This window comes from Sorex araneus, chromosome 1 (assembly GCF_027595985.1).
Source record: "Sorex araneus isolate mSorAra2 chromosome 1, mSorAra2.pri, whole genome shotgun sequence".
NCBI classification, from domain to species: Eukaryota; Metazoa; Chordata; class Mammalia; order Eulipotyphla; family Soricidae; genus Sorex; species Sorex araneus.
Genome location: NC_073302.1, coordinates 154,105,927 through 154,132,874, shown reverse-complemented (window position 1 = coordinate 154,132,874; position 26,948 = coordinate 154,105,927). Strand labels below are relative to the sequence as shown.

Genomic DNA, 26,948 nt, shown 5'->3' with positions numbered 1-26,948 from the left:
CGGCAGGCACCTACGCCAAAGGTCTGAAGCTTGGCTCGTGGTAATTGTCAGGTCTCGCCAGTAGCCAGCCCAGCCATTACGTTTCCATTGTCAGCACACGCACAGCGGCTCTCTGCGGTGGTGGTCGTGGTGATGGTGATGGTGGTGATGGTGGTGGTGGTGGTGGTGGTGTGTGGAAACAAGATTCCATGTAGGTCCAGCCTCAAGAACGCCTCCATATGGGCTACCAGGAATTGAACCTATGTTGCCCATGCAAGGCAAGCGCCCGACCTGCTGCACTGTCTCTATGATCCTACCAACCCAAATGTTCTCAAACAAATCCCCCCATGTATGCCCCCCCATGTTTTCCTGTTCCTGGCACTTCAGGAATGCACCTTGGAGCTTCCCACCTGGGTGTGGACTTGAATCATCCCTGTTCTCAAATCAACCATTTCTTGATTTACATTCCAGCCTGATTATGCCTTGATTAACAAGGTAATCATTGTTTTTTAAATGTGAGGTGAATTGTTAAGTACAATAGATAATTTTGTTTGTGAAGTTAAAGTGTAGTGAGCGAGGCTGGAGTGATAGCACAGTGGGTAGGGCGTTTGCCTTGCACGCAGCCGACCTGGGTTTGATTCCCAGCATCCCATATGGTCCCTTGAGCACCACCAGGAGTAATTCCTAAGTGCAGAGCCAGGAGTAACCCCTGAGCATCGCTGGGTGTGACCCAAAAAGAAAAAAAAAAAGTGTAGCGAGCATAGTCAGGAGTAAGCCCTAAGCACTGTTGAGTGCACCCTCCCACACACAAAATTTAAAAAAAAAGAAAGGAAAAAGAAAGAAAAACGGTACAGTGCTAATAATTAAGTTTCTTCCATTAGATTATCAGAAACAAAAATGTGAGATGAAATTCTGTGCTCTCAGAAGGGGCACACGTGCTAAACTCTTCCAGGAGAGGGCGCTGTTTCTTATTTTCTGCAGCAACTTCACAGCACTAGAATTAAAGAGGAAATCTAAAGATTTTTGAAGTGGCAGTCAGCTTCCTTGCCCTCTCCATAGAGAACAAAGCTTCCTAGACTTGATAAATTAGTTTAGGTGACCGTTAATCACTTTTACCCAAACCTTTTTATAAGGACAAGATGTGTCAAGTGTTCTGTGACAGATAACGGGTAAAGAGAAAGGCACTCCACTCATTGTTCACCTTTCAAAGATGGCAACATTGCTCAGTAGAATCGCAGGGAAATAATGATGTGTCACAAATGATGTTTCAGAATGTAAATGTACAGCAAAAACGCACCACTGAGATGGCCAGGCAAGCTGATGGCCTCAAGACCTTTGTCCTGTTTAGCAAAGACTCCCAGCCTCCCCAGGGCACATCTCTGTCCAGATGACAGATGACAGCCCTTCTACTTATCAAAGTGGGTACAGCCAATCAGAACCCATCAGGCTGAAATCTTCACATGCATCACCTTTTCCCTTCATCCCTTTCTCTTTCCTAATTAAAACTCCCCAAGACAAAGAAATTGGGGAACAGATCTGAGGATCACCCTCTGTTTCATATCTAATCAACTTGCCATCAAAATCACTGTCTTTCCCCAAATCCTCTCCACTAATACAGTTGGCTTAGTGTATTAGTGTATGTGTAGATACACATAGTGTGTCTATGTGTTCCAAGAACTAGAATCGATTGTTTGCTCTCAGTTTCTCTGCATCTCTCCTTGAATATCTGAGCAGGATTAATTAGATTTTTCTATTTTTAAGAAAATAGTAGGGGCTGGAGCAATAGTATAGCGGGTAGGGCGTTTGCTTTGCACACGGCCGACCGGGGTTCGATTCCTAGCATCCCATATGGTCCCCTGAGCATCGCCAGGAGCAATTCCTGAGTGCAAAGCCAGGAGTAGTCCCTGTGCTTCGCCAGGTGTGACCCAACAAGCCAAAAAAAAATAGTAAAGAGATTTAAAGTCATTTGCCTTGCATGTGATAGTACCAGGTTCGGTCCCGGGAACACTCTATAGTCTCCCAAGCCCACCAGAAGTGATTCCTGAGGGCAGAGCCTGGAGGAAGCCATGAATACAGCCATGCATGGTCCAAAAAAATTATTTTGTTTTTAAAAAGTTGTTCACAATAATTTATTACATTTAATATTCAAACGCCAATCCCACCACCACTGCACCTTCCCACCACGTTTTTTTTTCTTTTTTTGGGTCACACCTGGTGATGCACAGGGGTCACTCCTGGCTCTGCACTCAGGAACCACCCCTGGTGGTGCTCAGGGGACCATATGGGATGCTGGGAATCGAACCCGGGTCAGCTGCATTCAAGGCAAACACCCTACCCACTGTGCTATCGCTCCAGCCCCCCACCACCATATTTTGAATGTTTCCACCGCAAATCCCAAATCGTGCCCCCCAAAGTACATCAGTTGGTGTAGAGTATGAGAGGTCGCTCCAGGAATTCTAAAATCTAGAATATGATTATACAGTAGATTCACTCAAAGTTGAGGCTTATGTCACTCTATTCCAGATGCTTTATTTCTGAGTCTATGGATCTTGGCCATTAATGAGATTATATGGCACCAGGGGCAGTTTGTGGGTGTGACAGACAAGCTACTGGAAAACTTGGGAGCTGGGGGAGGAGGCTCATTCCCACTCCGAGCAAACTTGGAGATCTCAGTCACGGTTCCCGCATACCTGGATTTTTCTGCAGATTCCCTCATGGGTGAGGCTCATCTGAGCCTGTAGAGAGTGGCTGTGGGAATGGCGGCAACTGGGTTCTGATGGTTTTTAGCTACAAGGGCTATGTTGGGGTGGAGAGGGAAACTCAACCCGCACCCTCTGAATTACCCCAATAACAGCCTGGCACAAGGTCTGGATGTTCATTTTTAGTAAATTTCCTTTTTGCTTGTTTGTTTAGTTTTAGACCATGCCCATATGTGCTCAGGGCTTGCTTTTGGCAATGCTCATAGGACCCTATGTGGTGCCGGAGTTGGAACACTGGTCGGGCATATACAAGACAAGCACTTGACCCGCTGTCCGACCTCTCCAGCCCCTTTCAATAAGCCTCTTTCCTTCAGCAGCCGGAGTCAGTTTCCATTGCTTGTGATTAAGAACCCTGACCTCAGCCAGGGAGATGGCGCGAGGGTCTGGAGTTTAGGCTGTGCACACGGAGGCCCAGTTGCAATCTCAAAGGTACATGATTTCCCGAGCATCACAGGGAGCAAGTGAGGACCCTAAACCCACCCAACACCAGCATCAGTGGGAGCAGCCACCCCTGCCAGTACAACAGGTGTGACCCCAAACAAAACAAGAACCCTGACTACCCCATTCAAGGACTCAGTTTCATTGGCCCAGTCTCCAGGGAACCCAGGAAATAGCAGGTGCTCCACAAAGAATTGACCTCGATAAACTGGATCTGCCAGTTTCACATTAAGTTGCAAACTTGCCAAAACCCCAAAGTGACAGAGGAGCATTACAGCCGCATCCTCCCAGACCCCTCTTTTCCTCGGAGTTTGTTTGCAAGTGACAGGCTCTTCACTGATGTCTCATTCAGCAGGCTGAATGGGTCCGTGTGTGGAGACAGCCTTGCTTATCTTCCACGCTTCAGTCATATTTTATGTGTCCAAAAGACCTGGATTCCAGGAAAGGTCCTCTCTGGCTTTGAGCCTGCTACCTCCTTCTCCCAGAGTTTCAGAAATATATCAGTGGTAATAAAAGTGGCCCAAACATCCTATTAGACAATACTGAGTTTATACTGAGTGTAGTCTTCCGATCTGTATCTGGCTTTCAATTATATGGACATCATATGCTGTAACACTTGCCTTACTCTAGCCAAAGCAATTCTCTGATTATAACTGAATAATAGTTTATTCTAGTTTAGTTTTTTAATGCCTGTGTAGTCACCAAGTTAAGGTATTTCTCTTTAAAGGACTGTTTTTACCATGTTATCTATTCATTTACAAACATAATTTGTAATTGAAAATGAAGCCCAGATAATTAAGAGCCAAATATATTACATGGAGACAAGTGTAAATTTGAACACTGTCAATATATTTTATATTGTGGAATTGCTTTTTTAAAGTTTAACTTTAAAGTGTCTTATCTATTAGATAAGAAATAGAATCATACAGGGAAACAGTAATTTCTAGAACTTGCTTTGGAATTAATTGGATAGGAAGGTGGATGAAGAAAAAGTGGTCTTGTTGATGTTGAGAAGCAGCCCACCCATCAGTGGAGGAGATTGCTGGAGCCCATAAACTTTTTAGTTGTGGGGTTTATGCACACTTAGTTATGAGTTCAAACATTCAGTTGTGATGAGTCAAACATCACATGTTTTTTTATAATGCCAGGGATCCAAACGGTACTGCTGCTAGGATCACTTTTGGCCTGGGGTGGGGCACAGGGTACAAGGGTAGGGATAGAACTCTCAGCCTTACCCTGGCAAGGCAGGTGCTCTACCAATGAGCTGGCCATGGGTCACAAGTGTTACATGTATGTTTTGTTTGTTTGGGGGTCTATTCCTGACTGGGCTTAAGGGCTAGTCTTTGTTTACTACTCCCCAGGGAATCACACAGTGCCAGGAATTGAATCCGGGCTTCCACATGCAAATCATGTGCTCTAGCCCTTTGAGTCACTTCCTTGATCCCCTCACATTAGTTTTATTTATTTATTTTTGCTTTTTGGGTCACACCCAGTGATACACATGGTTACTCCTGGCTCTACACTCAGGAATTAATCCTGGCGGTGCTGGGGGACCATATGGGATGCTGGGAATCGAACCTGGGTCGGCCGTGTGCAAGGCAAATGCTCTACCCACTGTGCTATCACTCCAGCCCCACATTAGTTTTATTTTTAATAAAACTTACCACCTACAAAAGTTTTTTGTCTTGTTTTAGGAAAATTATGTCATTAATAAGTGGCTAGAATGATAATATTGCAGGTAGGGCATTTACCTTGCATGAGTTGATCTGGATTTGATCCCCAGTATACCATATTCCCATATGCTCCCCTGAGCACCATCAGGAGAACTTTTTAAGTGTAGAGTCAGAAGTAACCCTGAGCATCACTGGGTGTGGCAAAAAAAAAAAAACTTTCACTTATAAGTAGACACATTCCCCAACCAAGTGCCCAGGTGGCTTTCAAATATAATGCTCAGCTAAAAGGGATTAGGTAATTAGGTCTACTCAGCACTACAGAAAAGCTGTAATTAAACCCTCTTATGTACTTAAATCATTCACCCCAGGCTACATGGGGAAGCTGGTGATGAACCCAAACTACAGCCAAAACCAGGCTAATCCCTCAAGTGCAGGTGAACTAGCTAAGGCCTATGGCTCCAAAGCCAACGTCTTAGATGCCGACCATTGTAGGTGCAGTTCTGTTCTTACATTCTCCATAAAACAATGATGCAGAACTTTCTAGAACAATGGAGGTCCCAAAGATTTCCCACAGTCCACCCAGAAGAATAGCTGAGGTTTCCTTTCAGAGATCATACAAAGAGAAATGGGACCAAATTTCCCAGAGGAGCACCTTTCACATGTCACTGCCTTCATGATGAGGTGTGAATATGCCCAAAAAAAAAAAACATGCCCCAAAGACAAAATAAATAAAAGAGAGACAGCATTTCATTTATTCCAAAATGCTCACAGTCCTGAGTTTTCAGCCCACTCGGAAGGTGTCGATTGTAGATTAAGGAATATTGCAGCCCATGAAACACGTGTGTGACAGTACATGGAAACAGACCCTCACCTGCTTGTAACAACACTAAGTCAGTGTGACCTCAAGAAGGCAATTTGAGGGCTGGAGAGAGTACAGGAGTAAGATGCTTTCCTCGCATATGGCAACCCTCATTTAATCTTCTGCACAGGGGCATATGGCCCCCGAGCACCACCAGGAGTGATCCCTGAGCTGTCAGGAGTAAGCCCTGAGCACAGAACCACGAGTATGTCCTAAGCCATGCCAGGTATGATCCAGAAGTTAAAACCAAAACAAACACACAGAAAAACCCTCAAAAATGATCATTTATCATGAATGACACATATCCTTTGGCCAAGAAATTCCATTTTTAGATATACAAAATAAAACAAAAATACAGTATATCCAAAGGAATCATTGCCTTTCTCTTTGCTGAGTCACTCTTATTACTTCTCTTGCGCAGGCTTCTCTGCTCCCCTTTCCAATTAAACTTATTCCGTGGGATCACAGTCATTACTTTGTCCTCTTCCTTCTCAATTTTCAGTTTTAATTTTTATTTCATTTTGGTTTCGAGGCCATACCCAGCTGTGCTTAGAGCTTATTCCTGACTGTGCCCAGGAATCACTTCTGGTGATGTTAAAAGACCATTTGCGGTGCCAGTGATTGAAGCCAGGTTGGCCACATGCTAGATAAGCACCTGGCCTGCTCTATTCTTCCTCCAACTCCTCAAGACTTCTTGAACAGATCCCAGTGTGTATCCATCTTTGTCCTGCCAAAGACTTCGATGTGTGATGCTGATAAAAGGTCAGCTCATTTTCAGAGTGGTAAGGTCCAATGGTCATCTCTCTCTCTTTTTTTTTTTTGGTGGGGGGGTTGAACCCCACCCAGCTGTATTCAGGGCTTATTCCTGGCTCTGAATACAGGGATCACTCCTGGTGGGGCTGGGAAGCCATATGAAGTGCCAGGGATGCTGCCTGACTCACCACGTGCAAGGCAAGAACCTCACCCTCTATCCTATCAACTCTGATCCCATTTCTCCATTTTTCTCACCAGAACGCTCTGTGATATGCTGCGCTCTCTCCTTGGAAGCCCTTGGCTTTCCCGACAGCATGTTCCCTGGACATTTTTCCAGTGCTAGTGCTCAGTCCTTCACCGTCTCACGTTCTGGTATCTTACTCAAAAGGTGGCAAGTGCCAGAGGTCTCTGGCACAAGCCCCCTTGTCTCCGTCTATACTCTCTCCCCTTAAGGGGATCTCATCAAATGCTTTGCTTCAAAAGTGCTAGTGAGGGCCAGAGCAATAGTACAGTAGGGAGAGCATTTGCTCAGGGTCTCCAGGGCTGCAACCAGCAATGCTCAGGGGACCACATGGTGATGGGAATCAAACCAGTGTTGGGGGCATGTTCGGCATGTGCCCTAACTGTGTGCTATCTCTTGGCCCCTAGAAACTTCTATTTTTAAGACATTCAAGATTAGAGAAATAGCTCAACAGGCTGAGTGCAGACTTTGCATGTGGGAGGGCCAGCTTGGACTCTCAACACTTCATGTTTCCCTGAGCACCACTGGGAGCAACCTTGAACACAGAACCAGGAGTAGCCCGGGTACTACCAGCTGAGACCCTCCAAATGACGAAGACGTTCAAACTCTACAGCACAAACTTTTCATTTTGATCAACATGGTGGGGGACCCTGAGCTAAACTATGCCTGATTTGATAAGATATTCCAGTCCTCTCAAGTGTCTCCAAAGGGTTAAGGTTTTAGGAGCAAAGAGTAATCACTAAACTATGCATACTGATGAGATTACAGTCCTAGGGTTTATGGAACCTTGATAACCAGGAAATTAATTAGTTTGAAAATCCTGCCGCAAACAACTGAAGGACACACAAATGCCTGTCAGACCACTCCGGGCTCACAGGGGCTGCGAGCTCACTTGCTTTCACGCTCCCTCAAGTAACAAGAGTTAGCGGAGTGCTGAAAATTCACTTTTTAGAAAGTGTAGAAAGTGTGTATGTTAGATGACAGTAAGACAGCTAGTATTTGCCCCTCTGCTCAGGGGCAAAGCTCCTCTTACTTCCAAGGAGGGGCCCTTTTCAGGCCGGTCACTCTGGGGAGCCAATTCTCAAAGGCAATGGAAATATCACTTGAAAAGCTTATATTCCATGAAAACTTTCTCATGATTTTGTTTGGTGTTTGAGGTCACAGCCCATGGTGCTCAGGAACGGAAATAGTACCTTATGGACAAGTACCTTATACTATCTTATATTGCCTAGTCCTATCTCTCAGGCCCCATGACTTTTTTTTTTTAACTCACATCTTGGGTTGGGGAGATAGTACAGGGGCTAAGGCGCTTGCCTTGCAATTGGCCTGGGTTCGATTCCCAGCACCCCATATGGTTCCACAAGGACCACCAGGAATGCCTGAAGCACAGAATCAGGAGTAAGCCCAGAGCATAACTGGGTATGTCTCCCCACTCCCCCAAAAGATTTCTTTTTAGAAGTGTGATGTTATTGTTTCCCTTCTTCACCTTTCCTCCCCAGCAAACACATACATAACTCAGAAATCAGTTGTAAAAAAAAGTCATGTTATTTACAAGTCAAAAAATACAATTACTTAAAAAGTCACAAATACAATAGTTGTATAAAGTCAGCATAGTTATGAACTGCTTAAAGATTGCAAATATCAACTACTGTTTTCAACCCACTGGAAATTTTATAATTTCACAAATGAACAAAATTGTCAACAGACTGACAATAGACTATGCAACAGTTTGCCTTACTGATGAACAATTTATCATAACTCAGACTGCCGGAAGAGTGTAAAATATCTCCATGTTTAAACTCCTTATTATCTTTCCTTAAATAATGATACACAGGGGCTGGAGAGACAAGTACAGTGGATAGGGCAGCTGAGTTGCATAAAGCAGACCCCATTTGATTCCTAGCATCCTATATAGTCCCCAAGCACCACCAGGAATAATTCCTAAGTGCAGAGCTAGGAGTAAATTCTGAACATTGTGTGGGTTTGACACAAAAACAAAAACAAAAACAAAAAGCAATAAGATACAAAGGTCAAGGAAGTATTGAAAAAACAAAACAAACACAAACCCCCAATATATCAACCAGCAGATTCCATTATTAGCTAAACATAAAAGAGACACAAATTGCTATTTGTGTCTTTCCACAAACGTCCATCACACTTTGCCAGGTAAATCAACAACATGACTCCCAAGCCTGGCAATGAGGCAGAAGCATCACAGGGAGACTTGTCAAAACCTGGGTCTTAGAACAGGGAGCCAGTCCAGCAATAGGGCGCATGAGGCCAACTTGGGTTCAATTCCCAGCACCACACGTGGTCCTCCGAGCTCCACCAGGATTCCTGAGCACACAGCCAGAAGTACCAGAGCACAGCCAGTTGTGGTCCCAAAAATGAAGCCTTGGGTCCTGTTTTCAGATTCTGAGCTCACCATTACAAAGTCTGATGAATCTGCCTTTTCAGATGTGATGAACAATGATTTGAAGAGGTGCTCTAAGAGCCCCACTCAGATTCTTCAGACCAGTTCTGAATTGCTTCCATTGGCTGGAGATGGGCTTCTCTGGAACTCCTTTCCTGCCTTAGTTTCCTCCTTTGTACGGTGGGTAAATTTGATTAATCATCTCCGCAGGCACCCAAGACCTAATGAGGCCGTGACTGACCAAGAAGAAATGTTTCAACCAAGAACTTTATTCAAGCCTAAGCTAGTTTGAGCAAGTCATAGGTTTCTCTCCATCACTTAAAAAAAAATCTCAGATCTGTTTCTTGGAACCTCTGAGAGAGAAATTCTGAAGTCGTGATCTGTATTAACTGGGGGGACTTCCCTCATACAAAGAAGTTGCTAGCAATCCTGGGTTATGCTGCGTATTCATGTGGTATGTGGTGAGACCTGCTTGGTTAGGAAACAACTTTCTTCCATAAGGATCAGCAGGCTCCAGGTCTGCCCATGTCACTCCTATCAGAGGAGCTGTGGAAAACTCAATAGGATGTTTTAACGCTGGTTGAACTTGATGAGTAAGAGCTGGATTTCCTCGAAAACTTCTTTGATGTGAGGGATACTTGCATCCGATTCACCGTACGGACGCTTCGGCAAAGGAGAGTGTTCTTTGCGTGATCCCTAAAGTCCTTGGAAACGAAGTAATAGACAAAGGGGTCAATGCAGCTGTTGAGGGTGGAGAGGCAAAGGGCCGAGATGTACAGGGCATAGACATGGCTCTGGTTCCAGTTTTTAATCATGAAATAATGCACCACGAGCAGAAGATTACTAGGAGTGAAGCAGATCAGGTACATGGCCAGGACTGTGACAATGAGTTTGATGGCTCGCCCTCTCTTCTTCTCTGAATTTTCATCCATGGCAGAAGATCGGAGGGTTCTGATCATCAGCACATAAGCAGAGGCTGTGAGGAAGGCTGGAAACAGGAAGACTCCGATGGCCAGAGAGAGGAAGTAATTGAACATGTCTCCCACCAGCACCTCCTGAGGCAAAACATCATGGCAGGTGGTGATGTTAAGGGATGGAATGAAGACGGTCTGCTTCACCACGTACAAGGGGATGGTCACCAGCAGAATCAGCAGCCAGATTACCAGGGAGACACCAATGGCAACGTTTGCCTTCTTCTTGGGATGCACCATGGGGTTCACAATAACCCAATACCTCTGTACGCTGAGGCAGGTCATGAAGAGAATGGAGCAGTACATGTTGCCATAGAAAAATCCAATGAGAACTTTGCAAAGCGCCTCCCCATAAATCCAGTTGTTGCCATGTATGTGATAGGCTATCTTCAGCGGGAACCAGATAACCGACAGGAGGTCGGCCAAGGCCAGGTTGGCCATGTAAATCACAGCAGGGTGCTTCTTCTTGGATCGGAAAAGGAAGACCCACAGTGCCATGGCATTGCTTGGCAAGCCAATCACAAACACAATTGTGTAGATGATGGGGAGAAAGACTGTAGTCAGTTTCCCGGTAAGAACAGAGGTAGAAAAGTCGTCTATAGAAAAGCCTGGTTCCACCGTCGCTCCCTTCCCTGTGACCCGAGATGAGCCATTAGTTCTACCGATGAGACTTCTGCCTTTAGAGCTTGTTCTGTTGGACCCTGAGTATGAAAGACAAAGAGACAATCAGGACGGATACTGGTTTGCTCAACGAAAGGATTTTAGAGGGGCCAGAGCAATAGTACAGTGGGTGGGGCATGCATGCAGCTGATCTCAGCATCCCATATGGTCCCCCAAGCACTGCCAGGAGTAATTCCTGACTTCAGATCCAGGAGCAACCCCTGAGGACCACCAGATGTGGCCCAAGACAACAACAACAAAACTAACCAATAAAAAAACAGAAGAATCATTTTAGCCAAGGAGATAGTAAAGGGATTAAATGCTCACCCTGCATGTGGTTGACCCCGATAGATCTTTGGCACCACATATGATCCCCTGCAGTAATCCCTGGAGTAATCCCTGAACACTGAGAGAAGTGGGCTGGGTGGAGAGCTAGTATGGGGATAAAGGTGCTGGCCTTGCACGTGGCCCACCCCATTTTGCTCTTCAGTACCACATATGGTCTCCCAAGCACAGCAGTCACCCCAGCAGTACATTATTTCATGAGCAGGGGCTAGGTGACCCCAAAACCAAACCAGACCAACACAGAAAACAAAAACATTTTATTTATTTTCTTCCTTTTGGGTCATACCCGGTGACTCAATAATTACTCAGGAATTATTCCATATGGGATTCCGAGGATTGAAATCAGATTGGCTACATGCAAGGCAAGGACCTTATCCACTGTATTATCCCTCCAGCCCCTACAAAAGCATTTTCGATAAAAATAGAATAGAAGAACATAGAAAGCTAACACAGCTTTCTCTATGTAAGGGGATTATGGAGAACTAACCTTTGCTTTCACTCTCTGAGAGGGATTACTGAGAGCTGACCTTTGGTTTCTCTTTCTTCCTTTAACAGTACTTACTGATACTTATTTATCATTCATTTTGGTTTGGAGGCACACCCAGCAGTGCTCAGGACTTAATCTTGGCTCTGCACTCTGGGATCCCTCCTGGTGGATCTTGGAAGACCATATGGGGTGCTAAGAATTGAAACCTGGTCGGCCACATGGAAGGCCCTACCACTGTACTATCTCTCTGATTCCAGAAGAGTACTGTTTTAATTGGAAGATTGTAGGGTACATGTGTGGATTTCCATGAATCTTGAAAACCAGATTGTGCTTCAGTTTATTTTTTACAAATTGTCCATACTCAATACTTCTAATGCTAAAAGGATTCATTTTATTGCATAGAAGCACAATTTTTAAAGGCTTTTGGGCCATACCCAATCATCCTCTCAAGGGTTCCTTCTGGTTACTCAGGAATCACTCTTGGTGGTGCTCGGAGACTATGTGGGCTCCTGGGGATCAAACCTGCGTTAAGCACGAGCAAGGCAAGCACCCTGCCCACTGTACTATCTTTGTGACTCTAGAAATACAAATTTTAAAAATCTAGCAATTTTCCATTTCACACACTATAAGTCTTTAAAATGTCTACACAATGCCCTCCTGTCTCCCTTCGGTTTCACACCAAAACACTGGCACAGCCCTTGTGCTCTCGTACAGCTGCTCACGGGAGCCTGGGGCAAGCTGAAACGCTGTCTATTCAGACACACGCTAAGGTCAGTCACTGAATAAACAGAAATCAGAACAGCGATGGCTATCGTTACTCATTCGTGGGCACAGCCTTTAATAGTTCTTATTGTTATCAGGGCAAGACTGGGGCCTTATCTGGCGTTCCCAACCCAAAGCCTGACACCAGGGGGATCCCCATGAGCACATGGGACAATCCCCCTCTACCCACGTACATACTCAGCCTGGCGCAGGGATTCCTAGCTCCCTTAAGCCAGTTTTTAATAGGAGGCCAGCTGGCAGGCAGCCTTTCCAGCCTCCTCAGACAAGGAGGTGCACCAAAGACCTATCAGTATTCTGACATCAAGCAGTAACAGGGCATGCTTCTTGTTTATTTATTTGTATTGAATCACCACAAGGTACACAGTTACAAAGTTGTTCGTGATTGGATTTCTCTCTCTCTCTCTCTCTCTCTCTCTCTCTCTCTCTCTCTCTCTCTCTCTCTCTCTTCTCCCCCCCCCCCACTCCTTCCCTTTGGGCATTATAGTTTGCAACAGAAGTACCTTAAGGTTACCATATATATCCCTTTACCTTTCAGCACTCAGTTCTTATCCAGAGTCAGTGATCCTTTTTTTTTTTTTTCATTTTGCCTTTTGGGTCATACCCGTCAATGCTCAGGGGTTACTCCTGGCTTTGCGCTCAGGAATTACTCTTGGCAGTGCTCAAGGGACAATATGGGATGCTGGGAATCGAACCTGGGTCGGCCGCATGCAAGGCAAATGTCCTACCCACTGTGCTGTCGCTCCAGCCCCTCCAGTGATCATTTCTAACCATCACTGTTTAGTGGTCCTTGCCTAACTGCCCTCCCCGCTACTCCCACTTGTGACAAGTTTCCAATCATGGGCCAGTCCTCCTGGCCTTTGTTTCTACCATTCTTGGGTATTTGTTGCATAAGATGTTTTTAATATCCACAAACGAATGTCGTCATTCTGTGTCTCCCTCTCCTGAGTCATTTCACTCAGCATGATTCTCTTCATGTCCATTCACTGATAAGCAAATCCCATGACTTTAAAGTGCAGATGGCTTTTCTGCATTGGGTTTTTCCCATAAATTAATCACTTGTTCACCTGCCCTACACAATGAGTCAAATTTTAGAAACTACCAACAAATAAGAGCAAACCATTAGTCAGCCTCCAGTGTCCCCCAACCAAGGGCTCAAGGACTTGCCTAGAAGGGTGAGGAACCATTTGAAAAGATTTACTGACATTGTTCAGAACCTTCACAATGCAGACAAAAACAGTGTACACAGCCCCATACCATCCCAGAAAGGACCTTGAACCTGCTTCCCTGATGACCTGATCATTTAATACCCAGTTATAAGTTGCCTCTCCCAATTCTGCACTGTCTTCAGTTGGATGAGTCACTTCTCTGAAGTGTTCCCTCTAAGGACTAACAGTGATTAGCCTGAGTGAGGATTAATGCAGAGGTTGCTGTTGCTTTTTCACTTAGTGTAGCAGGTTGCAAGGGGGTCTTCAGAGAGAAGTCCATGTCCTAGAGCCTGGGGTCCTCATTTTATTTAGAATTAGGGTCTTTGGAGATATCATGAAAGATAAGAAAGACATCCTGGATGATCAGATGGACTTTATATCCAATGATAAATGATAAATCTTTATAAGAGAAAGGTTGAGAAAGATGTAAGAAGCAGGAAACAAAAAGAAAACCAAAGTGAAAATGGACAGAGATGGGAGAAATACAGTTGAACAAGACAAGGAGCAGGCAGAAATATCAACAGTCATCAGAAGCTGGAAGGAGTAAGGCTTGCATTCCCTGATCTAGAGTCCTCAGAAGTGCCAATACCTTGATTTCAGGCTTGCAGACTCCAGAACTGTCAGTGAGTATATCTTTATTGTTTTAAGTCAGCAGCTTGTAGAAATTTATTCTTACAGCCATAGGAAACTGCCTTCAAATAGATACCTACTTCTTATTCCAATTAAAAAAATATTTGGGGGCTGGAGCAATAGCACAGTGGGTAGATCATTTGCCTTACACATGGCCAACCCAGGTTCGATTCCCAGCATTCCATATGGTCCCCCATGCACTGCCAAGAGTAATTTCTGAGTGCAGAGCCAGGAGTAACCCCTGTGCATCGCTGGGTATGACCCCCCAAAAAATAAATAAATATTTGTCATATTTAAGTTTTATATATATATGCTACTTCTAAATTACAATCATATTCCTATATATCACATTGTTCCTCACATTTTTTACTATAACCCACAATTACAAAACATCTCTGGGACCAGTGAGATACTACAGGTCTAGCTAGCAGCTAACCCAGGTTTAATTCCCGACACAGACTGTCAGGAATATTTCTGAGCACACAAGTAAGTGTCTGAGTCTGGTACAAAAACCAAATAAGCAAAAAATAATAATTTTTTAAAAGACATCAATCTTACATAATATGTAGACTTTATTTCGACCCTGATTTAAATTATTAAAATAGTGTTTAAGACCTTTATGAGATAATTAGAAAACTAAATGGACTGGATAGTAAACTAAGAAATAAGGAGCTAGAGAGATAGTCCAGGGTTGACGTGCTTGTTTTACATACTACTATCATGTGTTTGAGGCCCAGCACCCCTGATGGTCCCCTGACTTTCACCAGGAGTGATCCCTGAGCACAAAGCCAGGAATAAGCCCTGAGCATAGTCAGGTGTGGCCCCCAAACAAACAAAAATAATAAAGAAATAAATTGAGAAATTACTGGGCCAGAGAGTTAGCTCAATGAGCTGAAGCACACTCTTTGCATATGGGAAGCCCAAAGGCATGGGTTCAATTCCCAGTACTGAGTGGTGCTATTCTCTCTCTCTCTCTCTCTCTCTCTCTCTCTCACTTAAACACACACACACACACACACACACACACACTAGCACAGCAAGAAATGACCCCTGAGCACTGGATGTGGCCACCCTCCCCAAAGAAATTATTGTTAGTGACTAATGTAGTTGTGTTTGAAAAAGAAATTCTTGATCCAATACATAGTATAATCATGGCCAGGAGTGAGGGCTGAGCACTCCTGGGGGTGGCCCAAAAGTCAAAAAAGAAGAAAAAAATTCCCAACTTTATAAATTCATACTGAAGTACTTTAAGAAAAAATAAAATTTGGGGCCAGAGCAATAGTATAGCAGGTTTGCCTTGCGCGCATCCTACCCATTCATCCCTGGCACTGGATATGATCTCCTGAGCCCTATCAGGAGTGACCCCTGAGCACAGAGCCAGGAGTAAGCACTGAGCACTTCCAGATATTCCCACACCCCGCCCCCCCAAAAAAAAAACAGGAGGGAAAAAAATAAAATTACATCTGGATTTATTTCAAGATAGCACAAGGGTTTGAATCCTCAGAGTCTGCTGGAAAAATTGGAAATTGTTGTAGCTACCTTGGAAAATAATTTGTTAATTGCACAAATGCTTTGACATACAGCAGCCAGGGAGGTAGACACGTGGAAGAGCTTATGTATGAATGAGGCTCTGAATTCAATCTCTAGCAACATGTGGCCCCTGGGTTGAATGTGGCCCCAGAGTAGCACCTCTACACCCAACCTTCAGGCGCACACCACAGAACTGAGCATTTCTGGGAAGGGCCCAGTTCTCACCCTAACCTCAATATGTAGAGGTTAGGGTTTTTAAATAACCCTTTAAAATAACAAAGAAAAAACTCAAAAACCTGCAGTTGCCATATAACCCAGTAATTACTACTCCCTCCATGCTGAAGGGAAATGAGAATACCTGTCTGTGTCAAAAGTTAAACATGAATGTACATAGTAGCATTACACACATGAGCCAAAAAGGGTGGAAATAACCCAAACATTCATTAATTGATTTTAAAAAATGTGGCATATGCAATGGAATATTATTCGGCAAGAAAAGGGAATATACTAAAACATGAATGGACTTTGAAAAGATTCCACTAAATAAAAGAAGCTAGTCACAAAGAAGCATGCTTGATTACTCCATTTACATTAAAAGCCCTGAAGAGACGAAAGGTGGAATAATGATGGCCAAGAGCTAAGGCCTGGGGAGACAGAGGTGATGGCTGGAAATGGAGAGAGGTATCTTTTTAGGGTAACTAAAGTTCTAAGGTTGGTTGTAATAATGGATATAAAACTCTCACAAGTCCACCAACCTCACCAGAAGTGATCCCTGAGTATGAAGCTAGGAGTAAGTTCTGAACACAGCAGGGTGTGGCCCAAAGCCCAAATTTAAAAAAATAATTTTATTTATTTATTTTTTTGCTTTTGGGTCACACCCAGCGATGCACAGGGCTCACTCCTGGCTCTGCACTCAGGAATTACCCCTGACTGAGCTCAGGAGACCATATGGGATGCTGGGACTCGAACCTGGGTCGGCCGCGTGCAAGGCAAACACCCTACCCACTGAGCTATCACTCCAGCCCCTAAAAAATAATTTTAAAAAGTGAAAAACAACATACAATCTGAGTGTGCTCAAACAAAAGTGCCATTCAGAATAGCTGGGCTTATTACCTGCCCTAGCACACAAGCCACATGCCACTTATGTTTGAAATCTGAACACTTGAAAACATCAAGATGCTGCTGTTAGTCAAAGGTGACTAAAATCTCTTACTAAAGTCCTAAGCACCGCTGTTGTTCCCACCCACCCCCCCCAAAAATACAAAACAAACAAACAAAACAAAAAAGACTCCTTTGATTTGTACTACAACTCTGGGCAGGGATGGAGAAAATACTGTGAAACTGTCTGCAACACTATTTGGGGTAAGAGAGGTAGTTTACAGCTACAATGGATAAGGCACTTACCTTGTATGTGGTTGACCCAGAGGTTTGATCCCCTGGTACGTACATACGGGACCAGGTGCACCACCAGGAGTGAACCCTGAGTGCAGAGCCTAGGGTAAGTCTCAAGCAGCTGGATGTTGCCTAACCACGCCATGATCTCCACCCAAATCTTAAAAAATAATAAAACACCACTTGTTCTTTGTTATCTGAAGTATTCTCCTGGGGCGCAAGTGCTTTATTTGTATTCACTCTCCTCTCTGATCCTCTTCCCTACATTCCTCTCATCCAAAGCTGTGCTTCGGCCCTTTGGGAGCAAGATGGGAAAATAAAAGGCTCAGATTGCAGGGTCTCCTCCCTAGGTACACTTGACTCAATTTCCATGTGTTCGTTCACGATGAACTGTTTTCCTCTCCACACTAGCCCAGCTAATAACCATCAGAAAGTTAAACACAGACTTGACTAAAACATCACCTACCAAGGTTAAATAGTAACTTTCAGGCAAGCAAGGGGACCAAACACAAATGTAAAGTCCCATCCTCATCTTCATGGCAGGGTTCTATTAATAACATTGGAGGGGGGGAAATGGAGAGGGTAGGAGAGCACTCAGGAGGTTGAACATCTCTGCATGCAGGAGGCCTAGGTTTGATTCCAGACACCACATGGTCGCCCAAGAACTACCAGGAGGCCCGTGGTGATGGTATACTGGGTAAGGTGCTTGCCTTGCAAGCAGCAGCCTGGGGTTCAATCCCCATCATCCCAAATGATTTCCTGTGCCCCATCAGGAGTGATTTCTGAGCTCAGAGCCAGAAGTCAGTCCTGGGTACAGCTGGGTATGACCCAAAATAAAGCTAGAAACCAAGCACCACCAGGAGTGACTCGGAGGAGTGGTCCCTGAACACACTGGGTGTGGAAAAAACATTTGCAGGGTGTGGGGAGGTAGCTCAAAGGGCTGGAGCCATGTTTTGTAATTAGTGGCCCAAGATTGGATTCTGGATCCAAATTCCCATACCAACCCCAGAGGGAATAGCACACACACACACACACACACACACACACACATACACCAGCTGGTGGAAAATGTGGTATCACCAGGAAGGCTCAGAAAAAATTGGAAATCACCTCGTTTGTCTATCAACAGATAGATTTAAAATGTACTGGCAAGCTGATGTTTATATAACACGATCCCATGCCTCTACAAAAAAGATTTTTTTGTTGTTGTTATTTCTGGGTCACACAGTGCTGTGCTCAGAGGTCAGGATTAGTGGTGATAGAGGCAGATGAGGGACCATATGTGATGCTGGGATTAGAACCACAGTTGAAGCTGCAGCTGTAAACTAGGCAAGTTCTTTAACATTTGGTCTTTCTTTTTGGCTCTCAAAGACTTTTTAATCTGTGACTACATAAATTTTGCATGTGTTATGCAAGCATGGGAAAGGCTATAACTCAGAATGTAAACCCTGGTTTCTTTCAGTACTGAAAGGGATTTAATGAAATTCTCCCTCTCCCTTTCACTCATTTTTCCTCTATAGTAATTATATACTACTTGTATAATTAAAAAACAATTACAAAGAGAACAAAAATTCTCCCTCTACAAAACAAATCCCTAAGTCAGTACCAAAGCAAATATAAGTACCTAAGTGAAATCCAGTTCATGACAAAATGCCATTGACGGATCACACCATGCCCATCCCCTCCCTTTGTTCTTACTTGACTGAGGTCCTTTGGGTAACAAGGCTGTGCTAGAACATGCCAAGTAGAGATCGCCAGAGTTTTTGATCCAGTAGAGACATGAAACATATTTTCATACATTTAATAATTACATAATATCACCCTGACATATTTACACTATTAAGGTTGTGATGGGAAGGAAAGAAGGAAAGATGGGAGTGTTTTCTTGCCCTTCCCACCAATTTCATGACATCTCCAATCAACTCTAGGTGGGGTCCATTCCTAGAAACTGTCTTCTGTGTAGTTTTAGGAAGGAAAATCAAAGATACTATCTGTCTACAGCAAACTGAGGCACACACAGAAGGATCAGGTTAAATGTTGGTGAGCAAGAGCATGAGAGATTGTATAGCAGGGAAGGTGCTTGTCTTGTATGCTGTAGGATCCCCTGAACCCAGCCAGGAGTAATCCATGAGCAGACAGATTCCCCCCTTCCTCCCCAAAAAATGATAAGCAAAGACTTATAAGGGGTGAGAGGTTTTATGATATTCTATTTCTAATCAAAATCAATTTAAATGGGAGGAAGGCACCCATTTACCTGAAGTCTACTGTAGCCCAACTAACAAGTTAGGAAAGTTTTCCACCAAAGGAATAGATGTATGTGTGTCTTCGGGTGGGAGTGGAACCAGTGCTAAATAATTCTGGTTAACAAGTAACTTGAATTTGGAGCCTTGAGTACTTGGGTTTCACCCCCAGCTTTGTGCTGAAGACACCATGCTGGACACAAGGCAAGTCTACCTCTGGTTCTTGTTTTGTTTTTAAATCCCAGTCCCACGCTCGGTAAAAATGAACAAGCCAAACACACAATCTTCCTACCGGAAATACCTGAATCATGTCTTCACGCACTGATATGCTTCTGAGTTTTAAGTTTCCAATTTTAAAAGACAAAGCAAGGGTGGGAGCAATAGATCCCTGGGCTGGGAACCAGTTGACTTTCTGTTTTCTTTTGGTTCAAAATTTGGGGCCACACCTGGCTATGCTCAGGGATTACTCCTGACTCTAATTGGGGACAACTCCTGGTGGGACTCAAATGACTATATGGGGTGCCAGGAATAGAACCCTGGTTTGTCTCCTGCAAGGCAACCACCCTCTCCAGCCTGGCTGGGCACCTGTCCTGCATACAGGAGGCCTGGATTCATCCCAGCACTGCCAGGGAGCCACTGGGAGCCAAATATGAAAAAATAAAGCAAGACCAGGAGATAGGACCAAGAATTGGAGGCATGCAGAGCCGGAGACTTGATTCTAGAATGCAAATGGCCCAAGCACCCATCCTAGAGTAGCCCCTGAGTAACCCCCCCCCACACACACACACAAAAGACAAAGGCAAATGGTGAAGTGCCTTTAGTTTTAAAACTTCCTGGGAATAAATAGCTGCCTGTGCACAGCAATAAAATGCATACCAGTGGTGCAGTTTTTAAATTCACTGTTAATAATACCTTGCTCATGCCAGAGCCATAGTACAGAGGGGTAGGGTAGCTGCCTAGCAAATTCAATCCCCTGCATCCCATATGGTCCCACGACCACAGCCAGGAGTAATTCCTGAGTGCAGAGCCAGGAGTAACCCCTAAGTGCTGCCGAACAGACCAACGAAACAAACAAAACTCAATGTGCTGTAACTCCAGAAGGAAAGAACGACAGTCTTCAATCTAACCCAAGCCCTCAGTGAGTTGCTCTTTTATCACGTTTCTACGATGAGGACAGAAGTGAGATTTTGCTTCTTATAGCACTACTCTGCAATTTCGCGGGGATACTCAAACCTCCCTTATAAGGTTAGCCTGCAGCTTCAAACAGCCGGGCGTTCGCGCACAGCACAGAAGCGGTCTTAGAGGCTACTCACTGCACCCCTAGCGGGTCAGTAGAACACACCCCAGGCGTCTGAGCAACGCCCCGTCCCACTCCCGCGCAGTTCCGTTCCCGGAGCCGGCTACCTCCCGCCTCCACACCTGAGCAGTCCGCTGCTCACGCTCCGGGTGACAAGGAAAAGCTGAACCCGGGATCCTACGGTCCTAAAGTCACCTGACCGAATAAAAAGGCAGGGTCCTGAAAGTTCCATATGTAAATCAGCGCGACACACAACTGGCTGAAATTCCAGCTGCGCGCTCTTGCTTGCAACTCGGGCTGTTCCCCTTACCAGAGGAACTGTGGGTTCCAGGTGGTTCGGCTGAGCTCCCCAAAGAGGGGGCTCGAAAGGTTGAAGGGATTGCATTAGAAAAAAAAATAATAATAAAATAAAGTGAGTCGGGTCACAGATCAGCCCGCGGACATCTGGCCCGGACACTTCTTCCTTTGCTTTTTAAGCACGGGACCAGAGCGTGGATAAAAACGCCTTAATGACTTCGAGTTTGCAAAGAAACCTTCCCGCGGGAGGAGAGGCGGAGCCCTCTGGGTACCTTTAGACGCCTGCAACTCTTTCCTTCCCCTTCCCTGAAGTCGCGAACTTCAGCCTCTTCCCGTTGTAACCCAGCTGGTCGCTCGCTGGGCGCAGGGATCCCCGCGTCAAAGCGCGAAGGTGACCGCGATAGCAGAACAACCCCGCGCACCGGCCCCACTACCACCACCTGTCCCCGGCGCGCGGGACCCCGGGTCCTTGGCGGGCCAAGTTTCTTACCTGGAAGGGTTTGCGAGGCGGCGGCCGAGGCCGCCAGCAGTAGGGCGCACGCCAGCAGCCGAGCCGAGCGCAGACTTCGCATCTTTCCAGCAGCCCGACGCCGGGTAGGCGAGGGAGTCCGCCGCCACCGATTCAAAACTCGGTGGCACTCGCCGTTGGGAGCGAAAGCCAGCCGCCGGCCGGCACCTAATTGGAGCGTCTGCGAGCTACTCCCCAGAGCCGGGTAAGTTTCAGTGAAACCCTAGACTCCCGACGCACCTGCGCGAGGCCACGCCCCCTCGGGCGTCCCGCGCCGGCGCCCTGGGGCCGTCCCGCCTGTGCGCACTCACAGGCTCGGCGTCCGGGCCAGCAGGGGCTCGAGTCCCCGGGCCCGCGCGAGGTGGGTGCGGCCCGAGGGCGGGTCAGGCTGGTGAACTGGCTGGTTGGAATGCGAATCCAAGGACGGTTTGTAGACCATGGTTCCTGCTAGCCTGGGCAGAGCCTAAAACTGTTGTTGTTGTTGTTGTTGTTGTTGTTGTTTTTAACGCTGCACACACTTTATTTTTAGGCTTTTGGGGTCACATCTAACGATGCTCAGGGGTTATTCCTGGTGGTGTTTGACAGTGCTTGGATGATCATATGGGGTGGGATGCCAGGGATCGAACCTTGGTCAGCCGTGTGCAAGGGAAACGCCCTACCCACTGTACTATCGCTCCAGCCCTTCCTAAAACTGTTTAGCTTTGAATTGCTCTCCGTGAGCCCAAGGCTTTCATCTCTTTCCTAGAAGGCAAAAAAGAAAGTGGGGAGAGAGAGACAGAGAGACAGAGAGACAGAGACAGAGAGAGACAGAGACAGAAACAGAGAGACAGAGAAAGGAATAGAGAGAAACAACCTACTCCCAATCTCACCAATGTTGTGGTCTAATGGGTAATGGTAGTGAGCACTGATGGATGAGTAAAGTTTTCACTAGCAGCGGCAAGATGGACACCAAAGAAGGGGTCAGGAAGGAGTCCCAGCCAGAAGGGTCAGGGAACTGGAATGAGGTTTGTGCTCTGCAGTTCAAACCGGGACCTCTTCATCTTCCAAGTGCATTTTCCTCACCTGAGAGGTGGAGCCAGAGCTAATACTGGAACAGCTACTTTAAGTGCCAAGTGCCAATGATTTAAAAGCACTATCTCCTTTAACTCTCTCAACACCTGACACCATCCTCAGACCACTTATTTGCTTTTGTTTTGTTTTGTGGCCATACCCGCCTGTGCTCCAGGCTTTCTCCTGCCTCCTGCTTCTGCGCTCATGGATCACGCCTGAAGGAGTTCACAGGATCATACATGGTGCCAGGGATTGACCCCAGGTCGGCCACAGGCCAGGCAAGCGCCCTGCCTACTATACTACCACCAGCTCCATGTTTCTTTACTTTTCAAAGAAAGATGCATGTGGAAGTACCCTGTGTCAGAGTTCTGACAGAGAGCAGAAACTGTTGGAAGTCATGGTGAAAGCCTGATTTGCAGAAATGTAGAAATTCCTAATGTGCCAACTGGGTTTCGTGGGTGATTGTGACTACCTGGTTGAAGGTCACTTAACCTATAGGGTTTGTGGCAAAGGATCGTGTATCTGCCCATGATGTTAGAGAGTGTTCCCTCTAAAGCTGTAGGATCAGACTGCTGAATCTTAAGAATCCATGGTTCTTGCTAGAAGACAAAAGTTTGGTGAGTCAGTTGCCAGTAATGATTAAATTTAAACAGCTGGGCTGAACAGACATGCTTGTCTGGCCCGTAGCAGACTGGGTTTTTTTGTTTTGTTTTGTTTTGTTTTGTTTTGTTTGCTTTTTGGGTCACACCTGGCAATGCACAGGGGCTACTCCTGGCTCCTCACTCAGGAATAACCCCTGGTGGTGCTCAGGGGCCCATATGGGATGCTGGGAATCGAACCCGGGTCGGCCACGTGCAAGGCAAACGCCCTACCTGCTGTGTGTGTGCAGACTCTGTTTTAATCCCTTCATCAGCTTTTATGGTCCTCTGAGTGACTCCTGAGCATCCCTGGGTGTGGCCCAGAACCCAAAATAATCATATTATATATAAATTATTTAAAATCATTATTTAACTTAATAATAAATTTAAATCAATGGTCAAAATCTTAGCCTTGTGAGTTTCCAGCTTGGAACCACATCTGAGGAAGGTCTGGGACTGGGGTAAGATTTTTTTTTTTAATGGGCTTTTTGGGTCATACCCGGTGATGCTCAGGGGTTACTTCTGGCTCAAGCACTCAGGGATTACTCCTGGCAGTGCTCAGACAGCCATAGGGGATGCTGGAAATTGAACCCGGGTCGGCCGCGTGCAAGGCAAATGCCCTACCTGCTGTGCTATCACTCCAGCCCCTGGGGTAAGATTTCTTATTTAACCCACTGTGGGCTCAATTAAGAGAACTAATGAGGGGACCCAAGAGAGGACAGGGGTTAGGGTTACATGTTTTGCATGTAGACCAATCTGTTTTAGTCTTATACATAGAGACAAGAATGACCAGGGAAAGCTGTCCAGTGATGGAGCCAGAGAGATAGTACAGCAGGTAAGGCGCTTGAGTTAACACAGGTTCAATCCCCAGTACCCCATAGTGTCCCTTAAACCCTCCAGAAGTGACCCATGTGAAAAGAGCCAGGAGAAAGACGTGAGCACAGATGGATGTAATCCAAAAACTGAAAGAAAAGAAAGCTGTCCAGTGATCCTTTTTAATGGCTGCCTTCCTGTAACCCTATCTCTCCAACGGTCTCTAGTTGGGAAATGTGGAAAGAGCCCAGGCATTGAAACCATACAATCCAGTCTATGAATTCTGGCTTTTCCTCCTACTACCATCTGTGTGAGCTTAGAGAAAATACTGACCTCTTAAGGCTCCAGGTTACTCACCTATAAAATGAAGCTAATCTCTCTTTAAAGGTATCTGAGGATAAAATTAATTGTGCTTGTCTTTAATGCATAATGGAAGCTCAGCCAAGTCAGCCAAGCCCTTTCTCTGCAAGGGTCTTCTTCACACATTCCCCTGTGCTCCATCTCTCAGGATACTGCCCCCCAGGACTGCAGATCTTTCTCCCAGGAAAAGTTACTTCTTGAGTCAGCACAGCAATATTCCTCAGCCTGTCCAGAGACCTGTTCTCCTGAATCATCTTTTAGATCATCTCCTGAATGGATCCATTTACTCCTTAAGGGCCCTTCCTGAAGGGACAAACTCAGTCCTAGGACACCCCTTAAGGTGCTTAAGCCCCTAGGTTGCTTTCCAAGTCTCCATGCTGTCACCTGATCCAATCTATTGTTACATTGTATATATAAAATCAAGGGGGCAAAGTGATAGGGTGCTTGCCTCGCACACAGCCAACTAGGTTCAACCCCTGACATCCCATATGGTTCCCCGAGCCCACCAGGAGTGATCCCTGAGTGCAAAACCAAGAGTAAGTCCTGAATAACACTTGTCTATGTGGCCCAGACATCAAATGGGGGAAGGGGGGAAATCTAGAGTGATCCCAATTCCTTTCTTATAAGCTAGTTGTGAGTTTACTGCCCATAAAGAACTTGGCATATGGGAAGTACTAAAGTAATGATAGCTTAGACCGACAGCTGTTCCATGGGAAATCTTCCTCTGGTCAAAGAATGAATCCAGACGAAACTGTTGTACTTGAACCGTTCTACTACTATTTTTTTAAATTATTCTGTGCCTTGAATCTTTCTAAGAAAATACTTTCTTGAATAAATCAATGAATGAATTATTTACAGAAGGTGTTATCTACCAGCGGCCATGTGACTAAAGGTCAGTTCTACTGCCCCTCAACAGCCAGTCAAACTAGGGAGATGGTGACGGTAATGAGTCAAGAGAAAGTAGATGAGAAGATTGGGCAGAAGAGAAGATGGCAGACCCAGGGCCTTCACACAATGTTTGCACAGTTGTAGAGGGTATTTGTGGTGGAAAAAAAAATCAGGAAAGCCCATTTTTAAGAAGGGTGGTAAAAATCACCTAACAAGGGGGCTAGAGCGATAGCACAGTGGGTAGGGCGTTTGCCTTGCACGTGGCCAACCCGGGTTCGATTCCCAGCATCCCATATGGTCCCCTGAGCACTGCCAGGAGTAATTCCTGAGTGCAGAGTCAGGAATAACCCCTGTGCATCGCCAGATGTGACCCAAAAAGAAAAAAAAAATCACCTAACAAGGCTACCGAACACGAAAGTCATCAATAAGTTCACTCAGGGACTGACGTCCTGAGGCATTTCTGGTGTAACTTCAAATAAAGATATTTGATTAAGATTTCTGTCCTACTGTCACTTGAGACCAGATAAGGACACTCAACATTCTTTTTTTTTAAATTTTTAATTGAATCACAATGAGATAGGGTTACAAGCTTTCATGTTTGAGTTACAATCACACAATGATCAAACACCCATCCCTCCACCAGTGCATATTCCCCACCACCAATATCCCCAGTGTACCCCCACCTTTCCCAACCTCCCACTGCATCCATGGCAGACATATTCCCCATACTCTCTACTTTTGGGCAATATGGTTTGCAATACAGATACTGAGAGGTTATCAAGGTTATTATGTTTGATCCTTTATCTACTTTTAGCACACACCTCCCTTTAAGACTGATCCCTCCAGCCATCATTTTCTTAGTGATCCCTTCTTTATTCCAGCTGCCTTTCCCCCCAGCCCCCCCTCCCCCCTCTCATGAGACAGGCTTACAATTATGGAGCAATCTTTCTGGCCCTTGGGACATTCAACATTCTTAACCATCCCTAACCAGACAGGTTTTCCAGTTTCTAATATTGAATTCATCTCCTAATTTCTATGGATCAGTTTCATCCTCACTTAATGACTGCGTTCTCTTGAGTTCCTTTGTGGATATTTACCTGTGACTTTGGGTATTTATTTTCTTAGAGATTGATGAGCCCTTTGCCCTGAATGGCTGAAGGTGCTTTTTGGTTCTGCAAACCCCAAAGCTAAACCCAAATTCAGGTGCTAGCTTTTTGAAGACCAATATCCAAGAGACAAGAATTGATGGAAGGGGCTGGAGCAATAGTAGGGTATGGGACCCAGGTTCAGTCCCTGGCACCCTGAGCCTGCCAGAAGTAATTCCTGAATGCTGAACCAGGAGGAATCCCTGAGCACAGCAGGATGTGGTCCCCCAAACAAACAAACAGCAACAACAAAAGAATTGACAGGAGAAAGCAAGAAAGATTAAAAAAGGGGGGGGCCTGGTCTGATCCCCAGCACCACATATGATCCTTGAGTCAGGAGTAAGCCCCCCACCCCACCCCACCCCACCCCCACACTAAAACAAAACAAAAAAAAAACAAAAACCGAAAACAAAAAGTTGGTGGGAGAAAAACAGGTTTATGCAGGTGTTACCAACCTGAAAAGATGTGAGAAAAGAACCATTCTGCCCTCAGGCTGGGGTGAGTGGTTTCTACAGGGCTGGGTGGGAAAGGAGGGTAACAGAAATTTGTGGAAAGTGTGTCATCAGGAGGAAGTAGTCAGATAAGCTTCAGGAA

General features: G+C 45.4%; 1 protein-coding gene across 1 annotated transcript; it reads right to left on the bottom strand.

Moving 5' to 3' along the window:
* Nucleotides 1-8,224: 8,224 nt before the first annotated feature.
* On the bottom strand, nt 8,225-21,699 carry F2RL1 (F2R like trypsin receptor 1). The gene is made up of 2 exons (XM_012933753.2): nt 21,443-21,699; nt 8,225-10,787 (listed from the first exon to the last, which is right to left on the bottom strand). Exons 1-2 carry the CDS (start codon nt 21,522-21,524, stop codon nt 9,673-9,675), a joined length of 1,197 nt encoding a protein of 398 aa, XP_012789207.2. The 5' UTR covers nt 21,525-21,699; the 3' UTR covers nt 8,225-9,672.
* Nucleotides 21,700-26,948: the final 5,249 nt, after the last annotated feature.

What these genes read in the sequence shown, in the direction of transcription:
- F2RL1 (XM_012933753.2), bottom strand. Translation starts at nt 21,524, where the DNA reads ATGCGAAGTCTGCGCTCGGCTCGGCTGCTGGCGTGCGCCCTACTGCTG. An exon ending in CGCCTCGCAAACCCTTCCAG is followed by an intron (nt 10,788 to 21,442) that starts GTAAGAAACTTG and finishes TTTCATACTCAG; the next exon opens with GGTCCAACAGAACAAGCTCT.